Raw genomic sequence first — 25,508 nt, 5'->3', positions numbered from 1 at the left:
TAAATGTCACATTACTCTCTCAAGCAAACACATATTTGAATATTTTAACATTCACAGTAGACTAGTGTGAGAGTTCCCGTGGCTTGCGGATTGGAATCTTGTGTATGGAAAAATTCTCATTAGGCCCTCCTCCCACGGCGCAACTGAAATCTGGCAGAACTGGTTGGTGATGGTACTCATAAACTGACGAATGTGATGCTTAACACACGGCGCTACTGAAGCCACTTGAAATAAAAATCACATAACCTCAAACTGTCAAATTGGACCATCAGCTGTTTTGTACAAAAACTGACAACACGCACGCTGCTGCGTTAACTCAAATACAATTAGGTTATTTCAATTTTGCTTATCTTGTACTATTGACGTCTTGGGTTGTTAATGGTTTGTATAGCATGACACTTGTTCGCAGTGCTACCAATTTTGGTAAGAAAATATGATTTTTCCCCGAATTTAATGATGTTGGTACCACTGTTTTACGGTGACTGGAAACTTCAGAGACCGCGCGACTAGCATGTCGCGTCTCTTCGCGACCGTTTTGAAGCTGAGAGATTTCAGTCTCGCCGTCAGCGAGCCGCCATTGAAATACATTGGCTAGATACTGGTTGGAATTTTAGTTTCAGTTCCGTTGGACTTCAGTTGCTCCGTGGGAGGAGGGCCTTAATCATAAAATCATAAAATGTCATTTATTCAATATGTATTTGATTCTTACAATTAATTATTCCAATAAAAATGTCTGTGAATGTAATCTCCGCCCTGTGGAGGCCCACAAGCTCTGCTCCTTTCAAAAAAATATTTACATATTTAATCTTTAATTCAGACAGGCAGAATGATGAAAACAAGGTAATTAAATTTGTAAAATAATGATTTATTACTTCCATGAACTACCTATACTATTTTCAAATTTACATTTTCAGGTTACAGAAGGTTTGAGCACTTTATACTAAATATTATATCTTTGGTATTTTACAGGGCACATCTACCGGAGAAGTTTTTATCTGACTTAAGGAAGGCCCGTGATACATATCAGGGTGCCGAACTGGCCAAAGTCTTACAGAACATGCGCAAAAGACTGGATGATCCCAACATACTGAACGGCGACGTTGTCATCAATATGATGCTCTCGTTTAGAGAAATTCAAGGCTACGATGCCATGGTCCAGTTGGTGAATGATCTCAAGACGATTCCGCAGAAGAAGAATTTTGTTAATGTTCCCTTCATACGCTACCTCTACGCCTTCGCTTTAAATAGGTATTGTATTATAATATATTTAGATACATACATACATTTTAAAAATTCAATTTATTTGGTGTAGATGTACCAATATGAACTGTCCGCCGAGTATCCCTTGGGGAATGTTGCCATTAATTATATTTAAATTAAATACATATTATGTTTTTAGGAGAAATCAAGAGGGAGATCGTGAAGCAGCTTTGAAAGTGTGTGTGAAGGCCTTGGAAAAGAAAGAAAATCATTTCCCAGACATGCTCTGTCTCTGTGGCCGCATATATAAAGATAAATTTGTTGAGTCCATGCAAGAGGACACAGACAGTTTAAATAATGCTATTATATGGTAAGAAAAATTTCATACTATGGCTAAGACTAGACATTCCATTCTGTCATAGATTATTTGTCTCTCAAAATTTTATAAACCGATGTTCTTAAATTATTTTCTAGGTATCGAAAAGGTTTTGAGATTCAACCAAATGAATTTGCTGGTGTGAACTTGGCCACACTTTTGGTCATAGCCGGGAATGAATTTTCTAAATCTGAAGAGCTTCAGCATGTTGGTAAGTTTGATAGAGCTGATACACATTTAATCCATCAATGACCGACTTTATTTTTGTGTATAGAATACTAAATTGACTTTCAACAATCAAATATTAATAACTCAAAAAGTATGTGTTTAAATAATTAGATTTTTTGAACATAAATAAAAAAAAGAATGCTTTAATATGATTTGAAAGACAGAAAAGAAAACAGAAACATTTAAAGCGAAATAGGGAGTTCAAAGTTCAATGAATAAAAACTTTCATCAATTTTTCCTCAGTTTTAGTGGTAAATAAAAAACCAATAATGTCCGCAAAGTAGATATATTGTCATTCTAATTTGTAGATAATATGTTTCGTAGTGACACTAATTAACCACAGAGCCACTGTTAGCACAGATGCCTTGGAATACATCATAGCATAATACTTATCCCAATTTTTAATGATTTCAAAGTTAAGGGTTACGTTGGTATGTACATATCAATTTTGACATAAAATAATATTCATCAGTTTTGAATTTTCTGGACAAATTTTTATTGGCCCTGTTTATTTTCAGGTATGATTTTGAACAATCTAATTGGAAAGAAAGGAAGTTTATCATCTTTGCAGGAGTATTGGGATGTCGCGACCTTTTTTGAAATATCAGTTCTTGCCCAGGACTACATGAAAGCAATCCAAGCCTCTGAATGCATGTTCAAATTGAAACCCCCCGATTGGTACTTGAAATCTACTATCGGCAATATACAACTCATTGACAGGTAAATGTTGCACTATATTCTACAATTTATTTTGTCCTGAATAATTGATATTGATATTGAATTGGTATAAAGATTCCATACGTCTTGACTATTGACCAAAGCCATTCAAATGATAGAGACGTCAAATACTATACAATTTTAAACATCCTATCTGTTCTGTCAAACATTAAGTCACCATGTTTGTTTTCTATTTATCCATAACATTATCTTTATCGTTTTAGCATATATTGTATAATTTGAAAAGTTTCCCAGAGCATATAAAAAAATTGTAATAATTTTTACCAATTTCACATTGTCCCACGATGCCCGAACGGCTTACAAGTCAGCTTATAATGTCATGGGTGCCCGTTTTCAATTTCTGTTTGGAGTCAGAGTATGGACCCAATAGGTTAAGCAAGCGGCTAACATCCATTTCTCGTAAAATGGAGGCCCATATTTTATGATCTTACTAGCTGACCCGGCAAACTTCGTACCGCCTCAGAATCAATAATCTTGTGTTAACTTATTAGCTGAATTAAATTCAGTTTTTATTAAGTTAAAATGAATACTCAAAATGAATAAGTTCAATAAATGTGCAAAAATCAAATCAAAATGAAAAGTATTTTAATTATATTGAACTGTACACACACGTTGACCACGTGGATTAAGCGCCGGTATTATAGTGTCGAAGGTCCCATGTTCGAATCCTGGATCTGGTAAGTTCACATATTGTAATTCAATTTCAATTCAATGATGACTACCGAGCCAACCTTCAGTCGTTAATTGTGCGGTGGCAAGCCAGGCAGATCCAATGAGTTTCAAAATTCAGTTGGATAGTTGGTTGCTTCGTCTTCGTTTGTTACACAGTCGATAGATTTGAAGGAATGCAGTGGACCAACGATTTGATTTTGAATTGTGAAGTTTAAGTGATCGACATCTTTGTTCTTTACCGCAAGAATGCTCGTTCACTCAACCAATTGTCATGTTTGTGATTAGCAATGATGTTCGGTAACACTTTGTTGATGAGTTCGTCCTTAGTTGAGACGAAATTGGAAAAATTCAGCGGAAACGAAATCAATCCGCTCGATTCATCGACAGGAACACGGCCGTTACCGATAGTCAGCAATTGCTTGGAGAAATCTTCGGCAGATGGGTCGTTTAGCAATGCAACTCGCATGTTTGTCGTCAGCTGAAGTGTCTTCACATAGCATCACAGAGTCGATGATTTGAGGCAAGCATTTATTTCATCAGCAGCGGTCGATCTTGGAATGACTGGTAGTGTTTGGCGAAAATCGCCAGATAGTAGAATCATTGCGCCTCCAAAACTTCTTGAGTCATTGCGCAGATCTTTCATAGTTCGATTGAGTGCTTTCAATGCGCGTTTGTGCGCCATTGTGCATTCATCCCAGGTGATGATTTTACTTGCTAACAAAACTTTGGCCATTGCTGAGTATTTCGCAATGTTGCATGTCGGTTTTTCAGTCGGCAATTTCAATGTTGAATGAGGCGTTCGGCATCCTTCTAACAACGTGGCCGCTATCCCAGAAGAAGCAACTGCTACAGCATTTTCGGATCTCGCACGAACAGTAGCTAAAATCAATGACATGAGGAATGTCTTCCCAGTTCCATCGGGCACGTCGAGGAAAAATAAGCCACCATTTCCATCATCAAATGCCTTCATTAACGTATCGTACACTTCCTTTTGTTGAGGGTTCAACAGTGGTACATTCGTTCGAACTGATTGGTTCAATGCATCTCGATCATATTCACGATCACGTTCCAATTCTCGATTGAAAGCGTCGTTCATTCCCCGATGTGGCATTGGCATTCCTAACTTGACTAAAAAACTGCCGCACATAAGGTAACACATGTATTCGATCAAAAACAAAGCCTGGTTATGTATCTCCTCATTCACCTCGAGATCGGGATTTGCTGAACTGACACAAATTCGATGTAAAATGTCTTCTGACATGTCATCCTTTTACTTGTTCCACAGTTCAGGTGTATTCGATGGGCAGCATGTCGAAATACTGATCTGATACTTATATCTGACATGGAGATGCAGAAACAATTGCTTCAGCGATTGTCATATCCCAATGAGTATCTTTTTCAAGCAAATTGAGCTGTTGACATGAAGCACGAAATGTTGGCCACACTACACCATTGACAGTTAGACATTTCGACTATCATTCTTTCTTTTGTTTGTTTGTTTCTTCTTTATTGTTTCTGTCATGTATCAGAGATGGCGTTGTATACGGATTTAAATTTTTTGTGATTTTCTTTTATTTTCGAATCATCGTTCAAATTCATCGATGTCAGTCAAAAGCCTTTCCATACAAAATGTATGAGAAAATTAATATTCTTCATAATTTATTTTTTCCGTGATTTATCCGATATTTTAATAGTTATTCTGCTATTCGGGGCGGAGACAAATCCAACAAATCAAAGATCATAAAAATCGGTCCAGCCGTTCTTGAGTTATAAATGGTGTAACTAACCCGACTTGTTTTATATATATATAGATTAGGATCAGACATGGTAACAAGAAAAAAGATATCTAGAAATGCCCTAGAAATGCCCTAGAGACCCCAAACCTCCACCCTTCGCCAGATTGCATTTGGCTCCACCTTTCTTTCTATCAAAATTTCACCCAGGAATTTAAATTCCATTCCGAATCAAAATTGAGATAGTGAATCAAAATGTTTTTAGCATTTTCAGCCATAAGCTAGATCAGCCTACTAGATCTGGCAAGAAAAACTATGTTGCCGATGTTGGCACTGATGCTAAAGAGAGCGACCCGTTGTCTCTTATCTCATCTAGAAACAGGTATCATAATTTTATTGATATAATTATTATTATTTTGTTTTATGTTTTAGATTTCGGAGAAAGAGTGAAGACAGCGAAACTTCAGCGGAAGAAAATGTCTTCAAATTCTGGATGGACTTCTTCATTGAAGCCGCCAAGCCTGCAATAGAAAATAGTATACGTTTTCCTGTAAGTAACATTGTTATACATAATATGTAGATATTTTGTATAAATTACACAAGTAATCTAATATCTTATCATGTTCTTCTATTAGGTACATGTATTGTTACTAGCAAATTTAGCATGCGGAAGGTCCCGGGCTCAAATTCTGGCTATGTGAAAAGAACCTCACGTTGTCTCTCAATTAAGGAGTTACGCGTTTATACTATAGTGTTTATCAAATTGTTAGAAAGACGTCGGTTTACTGAATCTGTTTCAATTCTTGTTTTCAGATGCTAATTTTGGAGCCATCGAAAGTGTACATGCCCAGCTATGTTATTGTAAATTTAGGAGCCGAAGAGAAATCCTTGCACATATCGAATGTTTGTTTGCAGTGCTTGGAGGGGAAAAAAGAATGCAAACAAGTCCATGACTGGTTTTTCAAAGCAAATAATATAAGAAGTGTCAGGTATGAGTACATATCGGTAGAAAATAATACATAATATACGATTTTATAATAAATGAATTATGCTATATTTTAACATGTAAAGTTTTGTTTTCAGTTTTTGAAGATGTCAATTGATTGATTAGATAATATATTCAGTTATGTAGTTAAGATTTCAAAAATATTTTATTTACAATGTCAATTCGAAAGGATGTTAATTGAACTGGTATTTAGATAGTAGAACTGCATTATGCAGATTAATAAGCAAAATTTATTTCAGTGATTAGAGTTTTAAGACTCAATGCGAATTTATACAAAATATGTTTTTATACAATTGTTATGAAAGTATTTCAGCCAATTTTTTTATGCAGCTCCGTTTATTGTTCCGGTTTATTAGGTTAGGGCTCTCAAAATGTTGGTTTCAGCATGATAAAATGTTAATTATGTGTGTACCATTTGATTATATGTAATTGGTTGACTGTATTTTTCCAGTTTATATAAACGTGACGATAGATGCCTCTTCCTCTACGTCCATCAGAACTCGGACGACTTTCAAATGTTCTTGCCGTCAATTCACTGCCGCCAGCAATTCTACGAGTTGATTCTAGAAATGACTGCTAATCAGGAAGGGATGTTTACCGAATTAGATTCAGAATCAATATCTGATATTAAGGTATTTGATTTAAATCACACCTAACGTTTGGTTGCATTATTTCCTTTTCGGTTTTTGAATCAATATAAATAGTTTTCTTAATCAAATATGAATGTAAAATCCATACACAGGTCACCATTAGCCGTGCAAAAATACATAATATGTATCAAACCATGGGCACTTCTGAACACATTTTAAAAATCAGTAATGTGAGTAATGCGCAAGAAATGGATCGAGAGAAGTGGCGCGAACTTTTGCGTGTCCTATGCCCCAATGCTGGGTCGTGACAGGTTGAAAGAAGAAGAAGAATGTTCATAAGATCTGTTGAACCACTAGTTTTTTTGAGGGTTTGATTCCAGGTATAGATTCAATGAAAACGCCACAATGGATTTGGTTTTATTAAAATAAATTTGGAACCTTGATTCTGTGATTCGGTTCTAGTTCTTCAACATAAATCTAATTCTATTCCGGTGGAAACTAAATACCTTTTAAATAATTTTGGGTGTGATTTAAAATTTAAAAATCTACATTATTAGTAGTAAATATTATAAATAGACTCAGTTATATAACTACATAAGAAACTAGAATAATTTACATTTAGAAGAACATGTCAAACTATTGTAACCCCTATTATGGTTTTCAAAATTATGAATTGAGGGTTTCGGTACTGGTTCTAGTATCAAATTGATCATGCGCTTTTCGGATTTCCTGGTTTTGGTTCTGGCTCGATTATCAACTCTGGTTCATATGTGTTCTTATCACACTATAACTTATTCTAATGGATTTACAACCTATTGCTACACAATTTACATAATATAAATGAATTTCCATTTGATTAATGTGATGGGGGTAAACAGAGTTATTGGTCGAACAGAGAAGTGTCTTTGTCATGGTTTTCATTGTCCGGTGAATAATATCAGACACCATTCTGGCGGTTCACGTGTCAGAAATCTTTTCTCTGTTCACTTATAAAATTATCCTTGTTTCTCTTCAGTATGAGTATGAGCTGGACGACACAAACAAAAAGACTGTCCTGGGTAAAGGCACGTACGGCATAGTTTATGCAGCCAGGGATCTTAACACTCAGGTGCGAATTGCGGTGAAGGAGATACCCGAAAAGAACCTGGGAGACGTGCAGCCTCTCCACGAGGAGATCAAGCTTCATTCTCAACTCCGACACAGAAATATTGTGCAGGTAATTGCTAGAGTATTTACTCACACAAGAAGTCGCTTCCAAATATCAGACTGCCGAGGCATGTATTGTGATAATATTCGATCACATATAAAGTGAAGCAAAGTATCAAAAGGAAACGATAAAATTGTCACCTAGGGTACTAGTTCATTCTCCCTACCAATTCTACCACAGTGTTAAAGGTGCTTGAGATAAATATATTAAATATGATTGTGCAGTTCTCCGACAGGTGGTGGGACTCTATCCTGCTACTCATCAATCTCTCCAAAATTTTTCCCATTGTAGGTAGGAGCGTAATAGGACGCTATTCTTTAGGATAGCAAGGAGATCGACTGCCAGCTTTGGGGATCACCACTAGAAGATCCTTCTTCCAACAGTCTGGAAATATGCCGCTATTCATGCATTTAATATAGAGTTGCGTGATTTCATGCGAAGCAAGAGGACACGCTCTCCTAGCCAATGTGCTATCAATACGATCAAGGTCTGGGCCCTTACCGGTCGGGAGACCAGCAAATGAACTTCCGATTTCATGCATGGTATATTAATTAAAGGAACCGTTGCTGAAATACGAAGCTGCAAAAAGCAGAAACTTATAACGAGCTACTTCTCGGGCATACCGAGCAAAACTGTTAGTGTGTCGATCGTTTAAAAACAACATTTTTGACCCTAAGCAATAAAATCTGACTGGGCAGTTAACTAGACCGATGCCACCGGGATCGGATTACGTTTATGACACTAGTTAAGTGTCTAAGTACCTAATTGGTGTTTTCGCCGACAACATTGAAAAAGTATCCACGCATATGGTTGAAATTGCATGTAAAAATCCAAGCTTTGTGAAGTCAGTAGGTACTTACCAGCGCCGGCGGCTCAGCACTTCATTACAATAAACAACTTCTTTTGTAGTTTATGAATGCCATGCTTGTTTCGGGGATTTTTACGATATTTTTCAGATTTTTTATGTTCTATGCTTAAATAGAACGTGGCGCGAAAAATGTTATATAACGATATAACGAGAATGCTTATAACGAGCAAATTCAGTCGGTTTCATCTTCCTCGTAATAACCAAGTTCGACTAGTAATTTTAAATATGAAATTTTATTTTATAGTATTTGGGGTCAGCATCAGAAGGAAACTATTTCAAGATATTCATGGAGCAAGTTCCAGGAGGATCTCTGTCGGCGTTATTGAGTTCTAAATGGGGACCGCTCAAGGAAAATGAATCCACCATTGTTTACTACACCAAACAGATTCTAGAAGGTATTGTAGTTTTTTTTATATACATATATTTCTTTCAAATGTTCACATCGTTAGCTCCGTGTTTTCATTCATTCACCAAATAATTTGGTAAATGATAGTTTTGGTAGAGGGTAACAATACATACCTGAAATGGAGAGGTACACACTTATATAGTTATAGGTAGTGATACCACCCTCCCTGTGGGATTCTAAGTAAGGATGCGTCATTTATTTGAAATTTTAAAAGCTCACTGAAAATGTCAAGTTCTATAAATTTCAACTTAAATAAATCAATCAACACACAAATTAATAAAATGAAACACAATATTATGTACGTATCTAGTACTTATTCCACATAATTTAATAATGATAAAAATCAGTTTCATCTTCTTCATTGAGACATTCGGAATATGTATAATCTTACAACCTATTTATAGTAACAAATTTAAATACAAAATTATCCATTGAAGACATGAACAATATTCTAAGAATAAGCCAATTAAAATTACCTAGGTTTTCAAAAAACATTAATATAATCTTAGTTAGATACTTTAAGCTGTATAAAATATGTAAACCCACTTATCTATGCATTGGGCCCTATAAAAAGTTGATAAATTGGTTAATTCTTCAGGCTTAAAATATCTGCACGACCAGAAGATAGTTCACCGCGATATCAAAGGTGACAATGTCCTCGTGAATACGTACAGCGGAGTCGTGAAGATCTCCGACTTTGGTACGTCCAAGAGACTGGCTGGGTTGTGCCCGTCCACCGCCACGTTTACCGGCACGCTGCAGTACATGGCTCCGGAAGTCATCGACAAAGGGCAGAGAGGTTATGGAGCACCTGTAAGTTCAATTTAATAACTACCTAATACAATTAATCCGTTTTTAAAACGCCACTCCTTAGATGGGTTTGTTTTGTCGCAACCGTAGTTTGTTGATAAAGAGTTGAATGGAACTCGGTTCACTCTCAGCGTTATCAGTGATGTTACAAATTTATATATTTAATTATCATATGCGATGTTCCTCCTAATTTTATGTTGCGTGTGTGGGCAAAAAAAAAATGGAGGTGTACTGAAAGAATTAGAGCCAGACTCGAGAAGGCATAGAATTGCCAGCTACATGTAAATTTTACAGGGGCATTTATACTCACATTTCTACAAATAGGGTTTTATACTGAAACATGGACATTTATTTTTCAGTTGAAAAAGTTAATTCAGATTTTTAACTCGATTATTGATATTGCTCCACCGAACTGTTCCGGGTAGCAGACAACAGAGATAAGATCGCCTTGATGGTGGCCGACCTCCGCTAGGGGATGGCACAATAAGAAGGGAAGATTGAGCTATGTGCAATTAATTTATCATGAGCTCTCTCTTTTTGAATAATCTGTGCGTTGGCACAAGCGCGCAGTTTATTATGGTCACTGATTATGACTTTACCCACAATGTGATGATATCTCTCTCTTTTCTCACCTGCAATAATGGTTGTAAAAATAGGATATTACTGTTTCAGCTCTAAGGCTCTTTACATTAACTCATTTAGTGCTAACACCGCGACTGGCACGTTTGGAGTACTTGGCCATTAGATATAATTAACGTGTTATTTAAATGTGGTAATTAAAAGGTAAGCAGTGATTGTGTTACAAACTTTTTACAACATTACTGCGAGTGTGTTGTGTGATTTGTTAATTGCAGGTCCCTGTGAAAGAGTCTTTAAGATTACAAGTACATTGTGTCGCTGATTATCTCTCGGTGGAAATGAATATTATGATGAATATACAATATGTGTTGCTCCGATGATTCACTTGCCAATATTCTTGTCCCTTCCCATGTCTCGTATTTTCTTTTAGAAAATATTATTTATGGCGGCCATTGATTGTTGCAATTTAAGTGTTTATGTATTTGACTTACTTCACAGGCAGACATCTGGTCTCTCGGTTGTACCATCGTTGAAATGGCTACGGGAAAACCTCCATTTGTTGAGCTGGGATCACCGCAGGCAGCTATCTTCAAGGTAACATTTAATTACTCTACTAAATTTATTTCAAATTCATACTATTACATTCAAACTAAAGTCTACATATTCTGAATTCATGTCAGTCCAAAACTTTTTATAATTATCAGCAAACATGTTTTGTCTTAATTTGGTATAGCTATTATCCATTGGTTATGGTTTCTGATTTGTTTGTGTAGGTCGGGTACTACAAAGCTCATCCGGAGATACCGAGCGAGTTGTCACACAGAGCCAATACTTTTATTCTGCGATGTTTTATTCCTGATCCGGAAAAGAGAGCCACTGCTTCCGAACTCTTGGAAGACCCCTTCCTCGGCGAGTATGTCGTTTAAATCAATATCAGAATATGTACATACTATGTGTGTTCATTGTACTGAGGTGTATGTATATGTCAGACAGTGGCGGAGGGTGGAGGTAGGCTGTTAAAAGATCTGCACACTAAACTTTGTCAGTGAAACATTTTTGTTTTCATTGAACCTAAGCTTAAGCGTCGGCCTATGACGTCGTGGGTCCCAGGTTTGAATCCTGGGTCTGGTAAGTACACATATTGTTTTTCAATTTGTGTATGAGTCAGAGTATCGACCTAATAGGTTGAGGAAGTGGGTAACATCCAATTCTCATAAAAACAAAATCTGTTGATACAAACCTCCACTCTATGGAGGCTCATATGATCTTATTAGTATCGGACATGGTTAATGGAAGACTACAATGTATAGATATTGTTTGTTAGTTTTTAAAATTCAATTAAACCTTGCCTCATCCAAGCCATAGTAGATAATATGTAGTCAAAAAATATTTGGTTATAAAATATAAACCATTAAACCATTGATAATTTTAGATATTTTATAGATAGATTGGTTATGGTTTGATTAGGTAGGGTTAATGAATTTTAAAAACTAACCAACACCATCTGTAATAATATGTATTCCTAATTCAACGAAAATATATAAGTACATATGACTGAAAAAGTATGCACTATTTTTGTTGGATCGTCCATAGCATATCTACACTATTATGGCACGGTAGATAGGGCTTAATTGAATTTTAGAAAGTAACGATCACCATCTATTCTCAGTTCAATGAAAACACATACCTAACTACGACTGACAAAGATTAGTGGGCACTATTTATGTTGAATCTTAACAGCCTACCTCTACCCCTCGCCATCGGTGTCAGAGCTAAGGGTAGAATCTGAACCAAACCCTGGTGATCTGAGAAGCTCATAATAGATTTTTTTAACAAAATCGAACCATAAAAAAGTGTAGGGTTTCACAGCTCTATTATTTACACAGGGCTTGTGTAATGCAACGGAGATAGCATTTACCAGTTAAGTGCAGTACATTTTATGTGGAGAGGAGACAACTATAATCATCATTCTTTAATGAGATACTAATTTATCTTCCAAGAATCTGAAGTGTAATCAGCGCAGCGAATATGACCAATATAGAACTTCAATCAATATGTATTTTAGCTTTCAGTCACAATGTATTTTAATTAAATGGGGTTATGTATTTATTATTTTTTTTACAGAAAGAAGAAGTCTTCATCTCGTCTGACAGCCGGAGGCAGTAATGTGGACTTTAGCCGGAGTATATCAGTGCCCGCTGACAGAATTCTCAGCATGAAACAAAACCCTTCCAGCACACCCAACACACCTTCAGTTAACATGCCCTCATCCCCAGAAATTGAGTAAGTATTGAATACATTCTCGTATATGCCGTCTCACTATCAAATTATCAATAGTTCCATGGAGTACAATCAAGCAAATGTAATATCAAAATAAAATATGCTGAATTCAAATTAATATTGATTATTATATTCTGTATTTTGCTGCTATTCATGATAAGTACATAGCAGTATTTTGAACTAAATATTTATTCTGACAGTTTTAGAAGACCCCATAGAAAGTGGCACCCTCGTAAGATCCATAAGGGTAAAGACGGTAGATGGTATGTAGTATTTGAGGAACTGGATAGAAGAGGGGCATAAGTGCTAAGCTATATTTATGAACAAAAATGAATTTAAATATTTTGGTTCTGTTTTATAATATATTGTTACCCTGTTTCAACCTTTGTTGTAAGGGAACAATGACGATTTAACCCTGATACCCAAAACTATTAAATCACACTTCAAACAAGTTAGAACTGGGGTAGTGGTACATATTAGGCGTATCAGTATGTTTACATTCTGGCCACTAGCGGGACATGTAGTCATCGGATCGAAGTAAATTTTGTTAACATGTTAAATACGGAATTAAATATTCCCTAATTTTACTTAGGCCCCTTCTCTATCCAGCTTTTCAATTTCAACATGCTGATTTTCAGTTTTCAGACAGAATTTGGCATGTTATTATTTTAATATAATATTTAATAAAAAAAAAACTCCATTTATGACACATATAGAGTTGTTTGAAGTAATTTTTGTTAACAGTACTGAATACTTAACAATATTTTTTCATTTAAAGGCATGTCATTTTGTGATATTTACAATTATTTTGATCATAGTTCAATGATTTATTCATTACATAATTTTTTTTCTTTATTACTAATGTTAGTCAATATACGTTTGATAAGGATTATGCACTAATAATTAGTCAAATTTATAGGCCTTATGCATAGTTATACATATGTAAATAAGTTGTTTTATGCATTATGTGTTACTTGGAATGGAAACGCTTCTAAATAATATTCTTTAACAATTAATTCCCATTCCAACTCGATGGACCTACACACAATATTACCTCTCAAAACGACATCACCCAAGAGACTAATAAAAGAATAGCTCCGGCAATTAAATCGCTTCAGATTAATACTTCTCTCAAAGAAAACTAAAATAAAGATTTACAAAATCCTTGTCAGGCCCATATTGACCTATGGGTTGGAACGGAAGATACAACCGCAACCATACATATTGTATGATGATCCCCGTCATCTCACACGTTTTAACTCTGTCGGGCAGGCCATGTCTCAAGGATGGAAGACACTCGGCCACAATAGAGGTTCCTCTTCAATGGGCCTGAAGGGAAAACGAGAGTTGAGAGACATAGACTGGTGGTCTGACTGTCGAGAAAGAGATACAACATCCGTAGAATGGAAATGCGTCTAAGTAACATTCCATTTCAAGTAATGCACAGTGTATAAGCTTTGTTATTTAAATAATTATGACTATGCATAGAGCTTTTAGACAGAATGCTTAATAAATAGAAACACAGTTAATCATATCCGTTAAATGCATTACACAATATTTATTATGTAGGTACATTATTAGCTTCACACATTGTATTTGTAATTTTGTCATGCTTGATACATAATATTATGTTTTAATTAAAACTGATTTGTTTTCTGTATCTTGTAAAGTACCTTATTAATTTTCTTTTTTGTAGTTAATGTATTGAAATTAACCTGTGTTACTTTATTATATCAAATTAATTGAGACTCCTTTTTAACAATAGTGACTCGTTTTGATAAGTAAAATTTTTGATGGTGCCTGGTAAATTTAATGTTGTTAAATATTTAAAATTAATATTGACCAAATAAATTATTAGTAACAATACAATGTATGTACTGAAAAATACAGATTGTTTTTTATTATTTAAAAAAAAAAACGTTGGTAAAAATGTAAGATTACAAATGGTACAAAAACTTATACCACGGATACTTCCAGTATGTATATCGATAATGTCTGATGATAAGACTATAGTACATAATCTCTTGTTCCTAGGCTCTTTTCTAAGGGTTGTACATTTTTTTTTTTGGTTTTATCTCCTTTACGACCATGTCCGATCCTAATAAGATCATATGGGGCTCCACAGAGTGGAGGTTTGTATTAACAGATTTTGTTTTTACGAGAAATGGATGTCAGCCACTTGCTAAACCTATTAGGTCCATACTCTGACTCATACATAAATTCGAAAAACAGTATGTGTACATGTCAGACCCAGGATTCGAACCTGGGACCCACTACGCTTTATTAATATTAACACAGATTTTTAAACATGACATTTCATCTAATTTTTAAACAGACCAAATGAAGATTTGTCACTGAAAATGATATGTTACAAATTCTTGGAAATTGTAGGATTGCCCTATTTTTAATTATAGTTAAATCATTGTTTAATTTTTTTAACTTCTCTTGTTACCGATTTGACTTACAAATTAATTTAAAAGCAGTTTTATGCACGTACAACAATAATTTGGAACAATCTCGGAAACATAAATTCTTTGAAAAAAAATTGAATCGAATCGGACTTGAACCCACATCCATCCTTACCTGGTTTTCGATAGATATGGGTCCAAATCGCATTAGGTTAATTTTTTTTTATGCAGGTTTACGTCTTTGTACTCGGCATGGTAAACCAGTAATGATTCCAATAAATTGTTACATTGGAATTGTTTGTATCTTTTGAAGAAATATACATTGTGAAAAAAAATTACCACTGCGTAGAGAATGAAGTCCTCCAATGTTAAATATCAGGTTTAAACCGGTCGCACCATCGAGATCGGCGTGGGGGATACAGGTGTCTATAACTTGCCGGTAGCCGTTTTATGTGCATAACTCTACGATGTTTACATTGCACTATTTAAAACAAACATTCGATAAACAAAACGAATTCAAAAAAATCTGTCGCCAATTCAATCTGAACCGCCCTCGCTATTACATTAGAATATTACATTTTTATGTTAAATTTAGAAACTAATCTAATTAAAAATAGTAATAGAAAGTGGAATCAACTACATATTATAGTCAATTCCACTCTCAATCCAACATTGTAATAGTGTTATCACCACATTATCAAAAGTTATTTGATATACCTAGTATATATAAAACACCCACGGTGAGGTGAAATGTCTTGTTTAAAAATCTGTGTTAATATTAATAAAATAGATACAATAGCATCGTGGGTCCCAGGGTTGAATCCTGAGTCTGGTAAGTACACATATTGTTTTTCAATTTGTGTATGGACCTAATAGGTTGGCCAACTGGCTGACATCCATTTCTCGTAAAAACAAAATCTTTTAATACAAACCTCCACTCTGTGGAGGCCCATATGATCCTATTAGGATCGGACATGTTCGGATAATATATAATAACTTCTGTATCAATAATCAGTATAAACTAAACAGTTTTGTGTCCATTGAATTTGCCAAGCACTCTGAAAGATTTTGTTTCTATGTCACCCGGCGATATGTTTTTTTTTTGTTTTTTGCTGCGTCCCATTTGTGTTTTGTTTTTGTAATCATAGAATCTCACTGTCCACCCGCTCAATACCACCAGCCATGGGACGCCACGCCTCTTCTCTGCTTTCACCGATTCAAATTCACACGCCCAATTTGTCCTACAGCAGGTAAACTTAACTACATCGGTGTATGCATTTTTGATCGTTCACTCTATTCCATTCTAGAAGTCGGTAGATGAAATCACCCGCTTTTAGTGTAAGTCACTCAGTTTGTCATATAACTAGATTATTCATTTTTATTTGCATACTTTTTAAAAACCCATCCGTAACTAGGTATACAATTTTATGTTGTCATGATTGTTGCTTTGTGTGCATATTCGAACACTAGGAGAACATTGGAACTGCCACCAAAAAAAACTATTGAAGATTTTTTTTTTAAAAAGAAAATAAAAAAGAATACAAACAAAAAGAAATGAAAGTAAAGCTGAAAAATAAAACAAAACTAATTATTAAATTAACTGCAATAGATTTTGCAATGTAGCTAATTTAAAACGTTTATTGCCTACAACTGTTGAAAACGTCAAGCATTTTAATACAATTTTAGATTTACTCAAACAATTAATTCCATAAATTTATTAAGTCTGCACGTATTGTCGAGATAAATGCGGAAACTTATATTTTGTTATGAATGGATGGTATTATTTTAATAATCGCTATATGACGAATACTTTGACTATTTCAAATACAAAACATGTTCAATTAATACTGCGAGGAAGCTATTTATATTATAATACAAATGTAGTTTAAAACTACCCATAAGAGGACAGGCTGCGTGAATTATTGTTTAAATATAGGAAGCCAAAAACACTGAATCATAATTATTAGGACATTTAAATGAACATCACAAAAAGTTGCAATATTGAATTGTGAAAAATTCACTAAAGATGGCGATTATCAATGAGGTTTTGTAGCCACTATTTTCCAATGCATCGCCAACGTACAAGATATTAATTTTACAATATTTCTGGTGTGAGAATAGTGATAATAGTTAAAACATTGAAATGCACATTTCCTAAAATTATGGATTGAATCGAAATGATTACATAAAACAATAAATTTAAAACCGTGAATCTACTTATAAGCCAATATTTTTTATTGATTTGTAAGTATACACAATCTGTAAGGTGAGTTATTTTGTTGTAACTAATGCTAAGCTTTTGTGAAACTGACCAATAAGAAGATATATGTAAAATTATTTCAGTAATACATACACTACTTATAGATATAGATTGAAGTATTTAGTTATTCATTTGTATTTTGTACAGTAGATTACTAACTATAATACGACTTCATAACGTCAGTTACATATTACATACAAGTATATTACTGTGAATTGGAAGAATTATTCCTATACATACTATTTACATCTACATATTATAGTTTCGGTTGAAAGAACACAATGTCTGCTAAAATTTAAAGGACCGTTTCATTCTATTAATGAAGTGAACTGAATCAATATTTTTATTGTAATAATATACACACCAGCATGGTTGAGTAAAAAATAATTCATTTACTTAATCTTATCAATTAAAAATGCCTTTATCTTATTTGCTGTTCACTAAAATTTACAATGATTGATTCAACATGTTATCTCACATAAGTCTGTTCCTTTCACCAGAAGATGCTTTGATAAAGCAGTGTGTTTTTGTTTAATTTATAAATAATTACGAAAAAACATTCAAAAGCTATATATTTGAAAAGATAAGAAAACATTTATTTTTATTATCAATAGACAATTGCAATATTATACAATAAACAATCTGATATAATTAATATCTCCATATTTGGGTCTTTCAGTTTGTGATAAAAATATAATTTTACCTACACGTATAAACTCTCAGTACTGCAACTTGATAATAATTATTTTTGCAGTCATTATTATGACAGAAACGTTTTTGCTGTAATGCAAAATTTTTTAGCTAGAATTTCGACTCGCAAGTTAAAAGAAGGTTCACTCCTGTCCAATAATTAGGATTTTTTAATGGTACTCATAAAGAGTTTGTTGTGTTGTAGTTCGTTATGTCGGACACCATCAACGGACACAGACATAGATGGCAACAATGATACGGTTATCACTAGACGCAGCTCATCGGGCGGACTTCTGTCGCCAGAGGTAAATAATATGTTTATTCATCGTGTTGATCGCAGTCGAGCCATTTGTAATTTACTAAAATTTTTATTTTAGCACCAAATGTTACCACAGTTTTAAATACAGTTATAAACACATGTATGATCAAAATAATCCATAGATTTTATTGAAATTATATAGATTATAATAATTTGTTCGTGCTGTGTCTGATTTAAATATGAATAAATAAATCATTTCAAAAACAGTTTCAAATGGTGTATTTCTAATGGCTGCGGCAAATATCAGTGAAACTTAACGTGCAATCGCCCTAATCAAAAATAATATATCACCCAGACCGGATGTAAGAGTTGGGTAGTTAACAAAATAAAATGTTTGTACTCGAATTTAGAGTCTGTTACTTCGAATTTGGAAAAATGCGCTATTGCCAGATGACTGGAACCTTGGAATAATATTATGTCCAATATATAAAAGGGTGACAAACCCCAATGCGTAACCTACAGAGGGATGACACTGCTAAACGTAGCATATAAAGTATTCGCTAATCTTCTATATCAATGCCTCTTAGAATATGCAGTAAGCAATATAGGAAAATACCAATGTGAGTTCCGAAACCGACCACTGACCAATTGTATAGTATGTACGAGGGTGGGTCAATAAGTCCTTAGAAAAGCCGACAGGTGGCGCGACTAGTACTGTAAGCAGTTTGTTTTCATGCAGCGGCACTACCGATTCAGTATGCTGCGAAGTTTCAATCAGATTGGTCGGGTTGTTGTGTGTTTCTCGTACATTTAAAAAAAAAATTTGCTTGTGGAAAATGGAAAAATGGAAAATGGAGAAAATTGAGTTTAGAGCTGTTATTAAACATTTTAATATAAAAGGGTTAACAGCAAAGGAAATAAAAAATGAGTTGGATTTAGTTCACGGCATATCTGCTCATTCACTTGCAACTATTTATAACTGGTTAAATGAATTTAAACGTGGTCGTACATCAACAAAGGATGAACCACGCTCAGGACGTCCTGTAGAGGTGACTACACCAGAAATGATCAATAAAATCCACGATATGGTGTTAAGTGACCGAAGATTAAAGTTGAGTGAGATAATTGAGGTTACAGGGATCTCAAAAGGTAGCGTCATTTCTATTTTACATGACAAATTGGGCATGAAAAATATTTCTGCAAGATGGGTGCCGCGTTTGCTCACAGTCGACAATAAACGCAATAGGGTGGTGGCCTCTAAAGCCCTGTTGTCGCTCATGCAACGCAATCCGGATGAATTTTTTCGTCGCTTTGTGACTGTAGATGAAACATGGATACACCACTATACTCCCGAGACGAAAGAACAGTCAAAGCAGTGGATTGCGAAGGTAAACCATGTCCAAAGAAGGCGAAAACCGTAAAATCAGCTGGTAAGGTTATGGCTACTGTATTTTGGGATGCACGTGAAATTATTTTCGTTGACTATTTGGAAAAAGGAAAAACAATAACAGGGGATTATTATGCATCTTTATTGGACCAGCTAAAAAACGAAATTGAAGAAAAACGGCCTCATTTAAACAGGAAAAAAATTCTCTTTCATCAGGACAATGCCCGTGTTCACACATGTTTACGATCAATGGCTAAAATTGAAGAATTGAAGTTCGAATTGGTCGACCACCCACCGTATTCGCCAGATTTAGCCCCCAGTGACTTTTTCCTTTTCCCAAACTTAAAAAAATGGCTAAGTGGACAACGTTTTTTTTTCAAATGAAGAAGTCATCGATCGGACAAATGCTTATTTTGAGGACCTTCCGAAAACTTATTTTTCTGACGGTTTAAAAAAATTGAGAAACATCTAACCAAGTGTATTGAGCTCCAAGGAGATTATGTTGAGAAATAAAAAAAAAATACAAAAATAAAAACTGTTTTAATGCTTTTTTCTAAGGAATTATTGACCCACCCTCGTATATTGTATACGATAGATCCTATAGAAATGTTATGAGCTTGACATTGATACTCATCATCTATCCATCAGTGGTGGGCTCATTTTAGCAGAGCGTGCTGCATGGTATCTTCAGACCCATCAATGACAAACAGTTGGGTTGCAGACGAAGATACGACTACGAGCTGTACTCTCTGTATGGGAGTCCATCAAATTAGGCTGCCTTAGATGGCTGGGCCATGTACACAAGATGGACGAGGCACACATGACAAAGACACTGATATTCGGGAAGCGGGACCTCAGACCTGGTCGATCTCGTACAAGATGGAGAGATAATGTCGAATTCGATTTAAATACTTTAGTGGGAAGCAGCTTTGGACAGACATGGATAGAGGCCAAGACCCACATAAGGTTGTAGTGCCAGGAAGAAGAAAAAATAAATCAATTTTCATTATTTATGGTACTATGTAATTGTACGTTTGGTTAATAAATGTCAAGGTGAATAATCATTTACCATCGAGTCTGATAATAATAATCAAAATAACAAATAATAAACTGCATCTTCTTGGACCCGTTTGCACAAAAGTGGATATTGTGTATGTAAATTTATCCCACCATTGTTTACTGAAAGCTAGAAATGCAGGCCTTAGTCGTTAGCCCTCTATGTGTTTTAACAACCGATGTTCACCATGGATGCTAGATGTACGACGGTAGTATGACTTTGACAGGTATGGATGACTTCATACATGTCGGTACACAAAGTTGACAAACCATGAGGACCATTGAAAAAAGTGTATAATAAACAGCCGCTTCTTTGATCCGCTCTACTGAAAAGAAGACATTCAATCTAACGTATGGTTATCTCTGCTGGTATCGATACATTTTAAGACATTTTACTTGTACCAATAAATGACATAATATATAATATTTTTGTAATTATTGTACAGGTTGAAATAACAACGTCAACAGGCACTCGGACAATGACAGGAGTGACTCTCGGACCGGACTGTGAGCAGGACGGTTTCTATTTGCTCAAGAAAGACTCGCAAAGAAGAATCACGTTGTGCAGGGTTCTCGGAGAAGATTCAAGCAAGATCTGCGATCACTGGCTGAAATGTATTCAAAAAGATCTCAATTGTCCCCTACTTGATATGGTATGTTTCACACTTAAATACTCAACGATGCATCAGTTTAAATTGAGCTTTGGTCTAGTTATCTGTATGCCTTTTGTGATCATTTATTATCATCTTCCACGCTGGTCTTTTCGCCTATGCGGAAGGAAGAATTTGCAGCGTCATACGGTGAGCAAAAGGATCTCATCTCTTAGTCGGAGTTAGTAAAATATTTAAAAAAAAATATCATGTACTTATGTAAAAAGAAGATATACCTACTTACACAAAAATATAAATACAATCCACTGTAATGATGTAGACGTTATTAAATCAGAATAACAATACAATAAATAAGTAACCATAACCTACATACATTACGAAATGATGTATTGTGTTCCATGAAACTTTTATATTATATGAGCGTCAGCTTATAATCTCGTGGGTCCCAGGTTCGAATCCTGGGTCTGGCAAATACACATATTGTTTTTCAATTTGTGTTTGGAGTCAGAGTATGGACCTAATAGGTTGAACAAGTGGCTAACATCCATTTCTCGTGAAAAGAAAAATCTGTTGATACAAACCTCCACATTGTGGAGGCTCATATATTATGATCCTATTAGGAAAGAAGAAGTTACAATAAATTTCCACTGTCATAAATTTTTTTTTTTAATAATTCTCTATAATATGGTATTACTTTGGTGACGTAGGCAGGTTTGATGGAAGGATATTGGTTTTTATTTTAGCATCATCTAGAACTACTTATGGGTGCTATGAAGGAATACATCATGAAACAAGAGCGCGAGTGCATTGAAAGAACCATCATAATCATAAAAGAAGACCTTGACTTTGATTCTGACGCAATCAACCAACTCCATTCTGCAATTTACCTTTTCCAAGAAGCAGTCAATGCCATCCTGAGGATGCACAGCATCAAACCACATTGGATGTTTGCTTTGGATAATCTGGTCAGGACTGCAGTTCAGGCAGCTATTACCGTTCTCTTACCAGGTTTGTTCCATGTGCATATTCTTGCCATCATTTTTGTTAACTATATATTGTCTATTGTTATTATAATCAATTGGGGATCACAAATTTTTTTTTTTTCGAACAATGTCCTAATGGCAAAATTTTTGTCATTTTGTAAATAATTATGTAATTTATATTTTCAGAGCTTGGAGCAAATTTAGCCGGACAAGATCGAAAAGCCGAAGAAGCGTTGGGTCAAACGAAAGGGATCACACCGCGAGAAGAAAATAATTCAGCGGTGAATTCAGTGCGATCTAACAATACTACCAACAGCTTTATTCGCAGCGGATTCGCCGATAATCAAGCTCTGCAGCAATTAAGAATAGACAATTCGAGGTAAGCATGTCTTTTAGCAAATCTCTTCTTCCTGGGCCACTTCGTCAGCTGAATGCAGAACTGTTCTAACTCACATTTGAAATATTTTGCAGAAGAGTTTTTTGAAACAGTTTTCTTCAGTGATTTATTATTTACATAAACAAGTGTATGCAACATTTTTTTCATCAATAATCCTATATGATGCATACATTTACTTATCCATAACAATAATAAATAATTTCAGAAAATTGTTTCAAAGAACTCTCGTAAAAAAATTTGAATGTAAGTTGAAGGGTATCCATGGAATTAAGCAAATCCGAATTGTTTATGACGGTCTCACCGTACGCCGGAACCGTTTATTGCCGTAATAAAAGTTGTTCACCCACTTGTCTGCGAATTTGTATATTCGGGTGCCGCCGTGTTCTATAATGCTCCATTCAAATAACGGTGTTTGTACATGCAAGTCTATTTAAAACAAGTATTCCTTATATTAAAACAGAAAATTTTTTTTTCTCTATGGTCAGTTTTTGATGTCTATGGGCACTTAACTGTCAAATAAACGATAATTTTTCACATTTTGCCGCTAGATAGCCTTGGTAGTCCATATATTTTGAACTCGCTATTACATACTTTCATATTATTTCTTTTATTTTTCGATTAATACTACATTATGGCCGAATAATCCGAATGCCGAATAAACGTTATTGAATAAATATAATCATTACAATATAAACAAATGAAAGGAAATGGTTTTCGTGATAGTATACCTACCTACCATATAATTATTATGCATGAATCGATTCCAGCATAATTAATTGAGTTGTTAAAAATGTTATATTATATTTATTTGATTTTCATGAATCTGCGTCTGATGTGTATTTACTAACGAGACTCTTAAATTCGAAAGCGTCGCCGCTTTTACGAAATTTGCGGCATTATAGATTAGCTTCATCTACGAAAGCAAAGTTTAGTACCTATAAATAAAGCATTCATGATTGAATAAAATGAAGCACCAATTATAGGATCAATTGTAAAATAGATAATACCATTAGACAATAATCAAAATAATTCATTGAATCATAATGAAATACAGAAGAAAACAAGTACCTAGGTATGACAATTATCAACAAACGCGGGCTGTCAGTTGCAATCTGTCAAAAATCGACTCTGCCGAATTTAGCAATCGGTTCGCTAAACTTATGGTAGAGGGGCATTAGGTGTTCGGGTTCGGCGAGATGCTTATGTACAAAATTTCCATGAACGCAATTATACGTTTTGCACACCATCTGGCGTAAAATCGCATTCGAAAATATTGGATGAAAGGCCCCTTAGACAATGGCAGCCATTACTTGAGTAAGAAATCGTGATGGTAACTGAGTTATGTTGATATTTGTCGACATCACTGAGACAACTGTGCTTCATGCATTTGCTAAACAATTTCAAATGTCATAATAGAAATAATGTATGTATAAGGGTTCTAAATTCTTTGGTTATTATCAATTCAATTAATTATACTGTTGGTAATCTTGTACCTTTTCTTTCTAATTTTAGATTGATACACGAATTGATAGAGAGTCAGCAGTCTTACCAAGCTCTTTTAAAACAAATTTTGGAGGAGCATAAATCTCAACTTCACTTTATGACAGATTTCTGTCACCAGTCAGCACACTTTAGAAGACACGTCAAATCCACGTAAGTAAGCAGTCGGCTAACTAATTTTTGTATCATATGGTCAGATGGTCAAGTGGTATTCAGGGAAATACAACACATACAATTAGGACAGAGGTTTTAATATTTTCAGTACACGCTAAAATCAACTTACAATTTAAAAATCATCGATTTTTATACTGATGGATTAGTGCGCACGTATGTCCAGTTGAACGAGGTAGATTCGATAATATCAATGTATTCAATAACCTTATTTTTTGACTAAAATGGAATTCTTCGTCTTGTCGGGTCTTCAATAGCTACAATGTGTAACTTCAGAAGTTAGAGAAGGCAACACCATTTTCCTCGGCTTGTAGGATCTCGTCGAAATTGCAGCTTACTGGGCAAGCCTTGCATGAAAATAGGTGCTCCATGCTTTGCATTTCACCACACTCGCAGGTTTGGTCATCGGAGAACTCCCACTTCACCATGTTGTCTCGGATGTGCCCTACCATGGTTCTCAGTCTGTTTAGGGCTTTCCATGTACAGTACCCGAGACTGTAGACTAACAATATGAGAAGTTCACGTGGATTCAAGATCTGAGATAAATGAGGGTTGCTTCAGAGACATCCTATTGAGTAGGCAGGTCATGGCATATTCTTCAAATTGAGACCGGAATGTGAATAATACAAGTTTTGAGAGTAGATTCTGTGGAGTTGACAACGTTGTGCTGTTTGTGGATGTTTATAACAAAATTTAAAAAAAAAAATCATTTTGCATGTAGTAATAAAATGTAGTAGGTATATGTAGGTGTAGTCTGGCCTTTATATCTTAGCTACGGATGTCATAACGGTGATCTGGGGAACTACGGATCCCCCCGTACTTCCTGGTACTAATATATGCCCCCGACCTCCGCTATAGTCCATAACACTGTATACAATGCAATAAAATCGTAGCCAAGTTATAATGGTTCTAGCATAATCTTTCTTCTTTCGACCATGTCCAATCCTAATAGGATCATATGGGCCTCCACAGAGTAGAGGTTTGTATTGACAAAGTTTGTAACTAAAACTAATAAGGTATGGCATTTTGAATATGCTTAATATGCATTTCCACTTTGCCTACGAGATGTCACTGCATAACTGTGTTTAGTTAG

At 34.9% G+C, this 25,508-nt stretch overlaps 1 protein-coding gene across 1 annotated transcript in view; it reads left to right on the top strand.

The window, feature by feature from the left end:
- The window catches only part of Ask1 (apoptotic signal-regulating kinase 1), a 34,089-nt gene that overhangs the window by 4,420 nt on the left and 4,161 nt on the right, over nt 1-25,508 (top strand). Inside the window, exons 5-23 of the mRNA XM_085958808.1 lie at nt 970-1,248; nt 1,400-1,570; nt 1,675-1,787; nt 2,323-2,524; nt 5,380-5,497; nt 5,761-5,936; nt 6,405-6,585; nt 7,559-7,759; nt 8,863-9,013; nt 9,623-9,837; nt 10,912-11,007; nt 11,187-11,326; nt 12,538-12,696; nt 16,250-16,351; nt 18,257-18,356; nt 21,200-21,406; nt 22,108-22,372; nt 22,534-22,726; nt 24,257-24,397. Of these exons, the coding sequence (XP_085814934.1) occupies nt 970-1,248; nt 1,400-1,570; nt 1,675-1,787; nt 2,323-2,524; nt 5,380-5,497; nt 5,761-5,936; nt 6,405-6,585; nt 7,559-7,759; nt 8,863-9,013; nt 9,623-9,837; nt 10,912-11,007; nt 11,187-11,326; nt 12,538-12,696; nt 16,250-16,351; nt 18,257-18,356; nt 21,200-21,406; nt 22,108-22,372; nt 22,534-22,726; nt 24,257-24,397 (3,210 nt within the window). The remainder of the gene's footprint in view (nt 1-969; nt 1,249-1,399; nt 1,571-1,674; nt 1,788-2,322; nt 2,525-5,379; nt 5,498-5,760; nt 5,937-6,404; nt 6,586-7,558; nt 7,760-8,862; nt 9,014-9,622; nt 9,838-10,911; nt 11,008-11,186; nt 11,327-12,537; nt 12,697-16,249; nt 16,352-18,256; nt 18,357-21,199; nt 21,407-22,107; nt 22,373-22,533; nt 22,727-24,256; nt 24,398-25,508) is intronic.

Source organism: Rhyacophila brunnea, unplaced genomic scaffold (assembly GCF_057557595.1).
Source record: "Rhyacophila brunnea isolate RB1 unplaced genomic scaffold, BYU_Rbru_1.0 scaffold_11, whole genome shotgun sequence".
Taxonomy (NCBI): Eukaryota; Metazoa; Arthropoda; class Insecta; order Trichoptera; family Rhyacophilidae; genus Rhyacophila; species Rhyacophila brunnea.
This window is presented reverse-complemented; position numbering and strand designations above follow the sequence as displayed.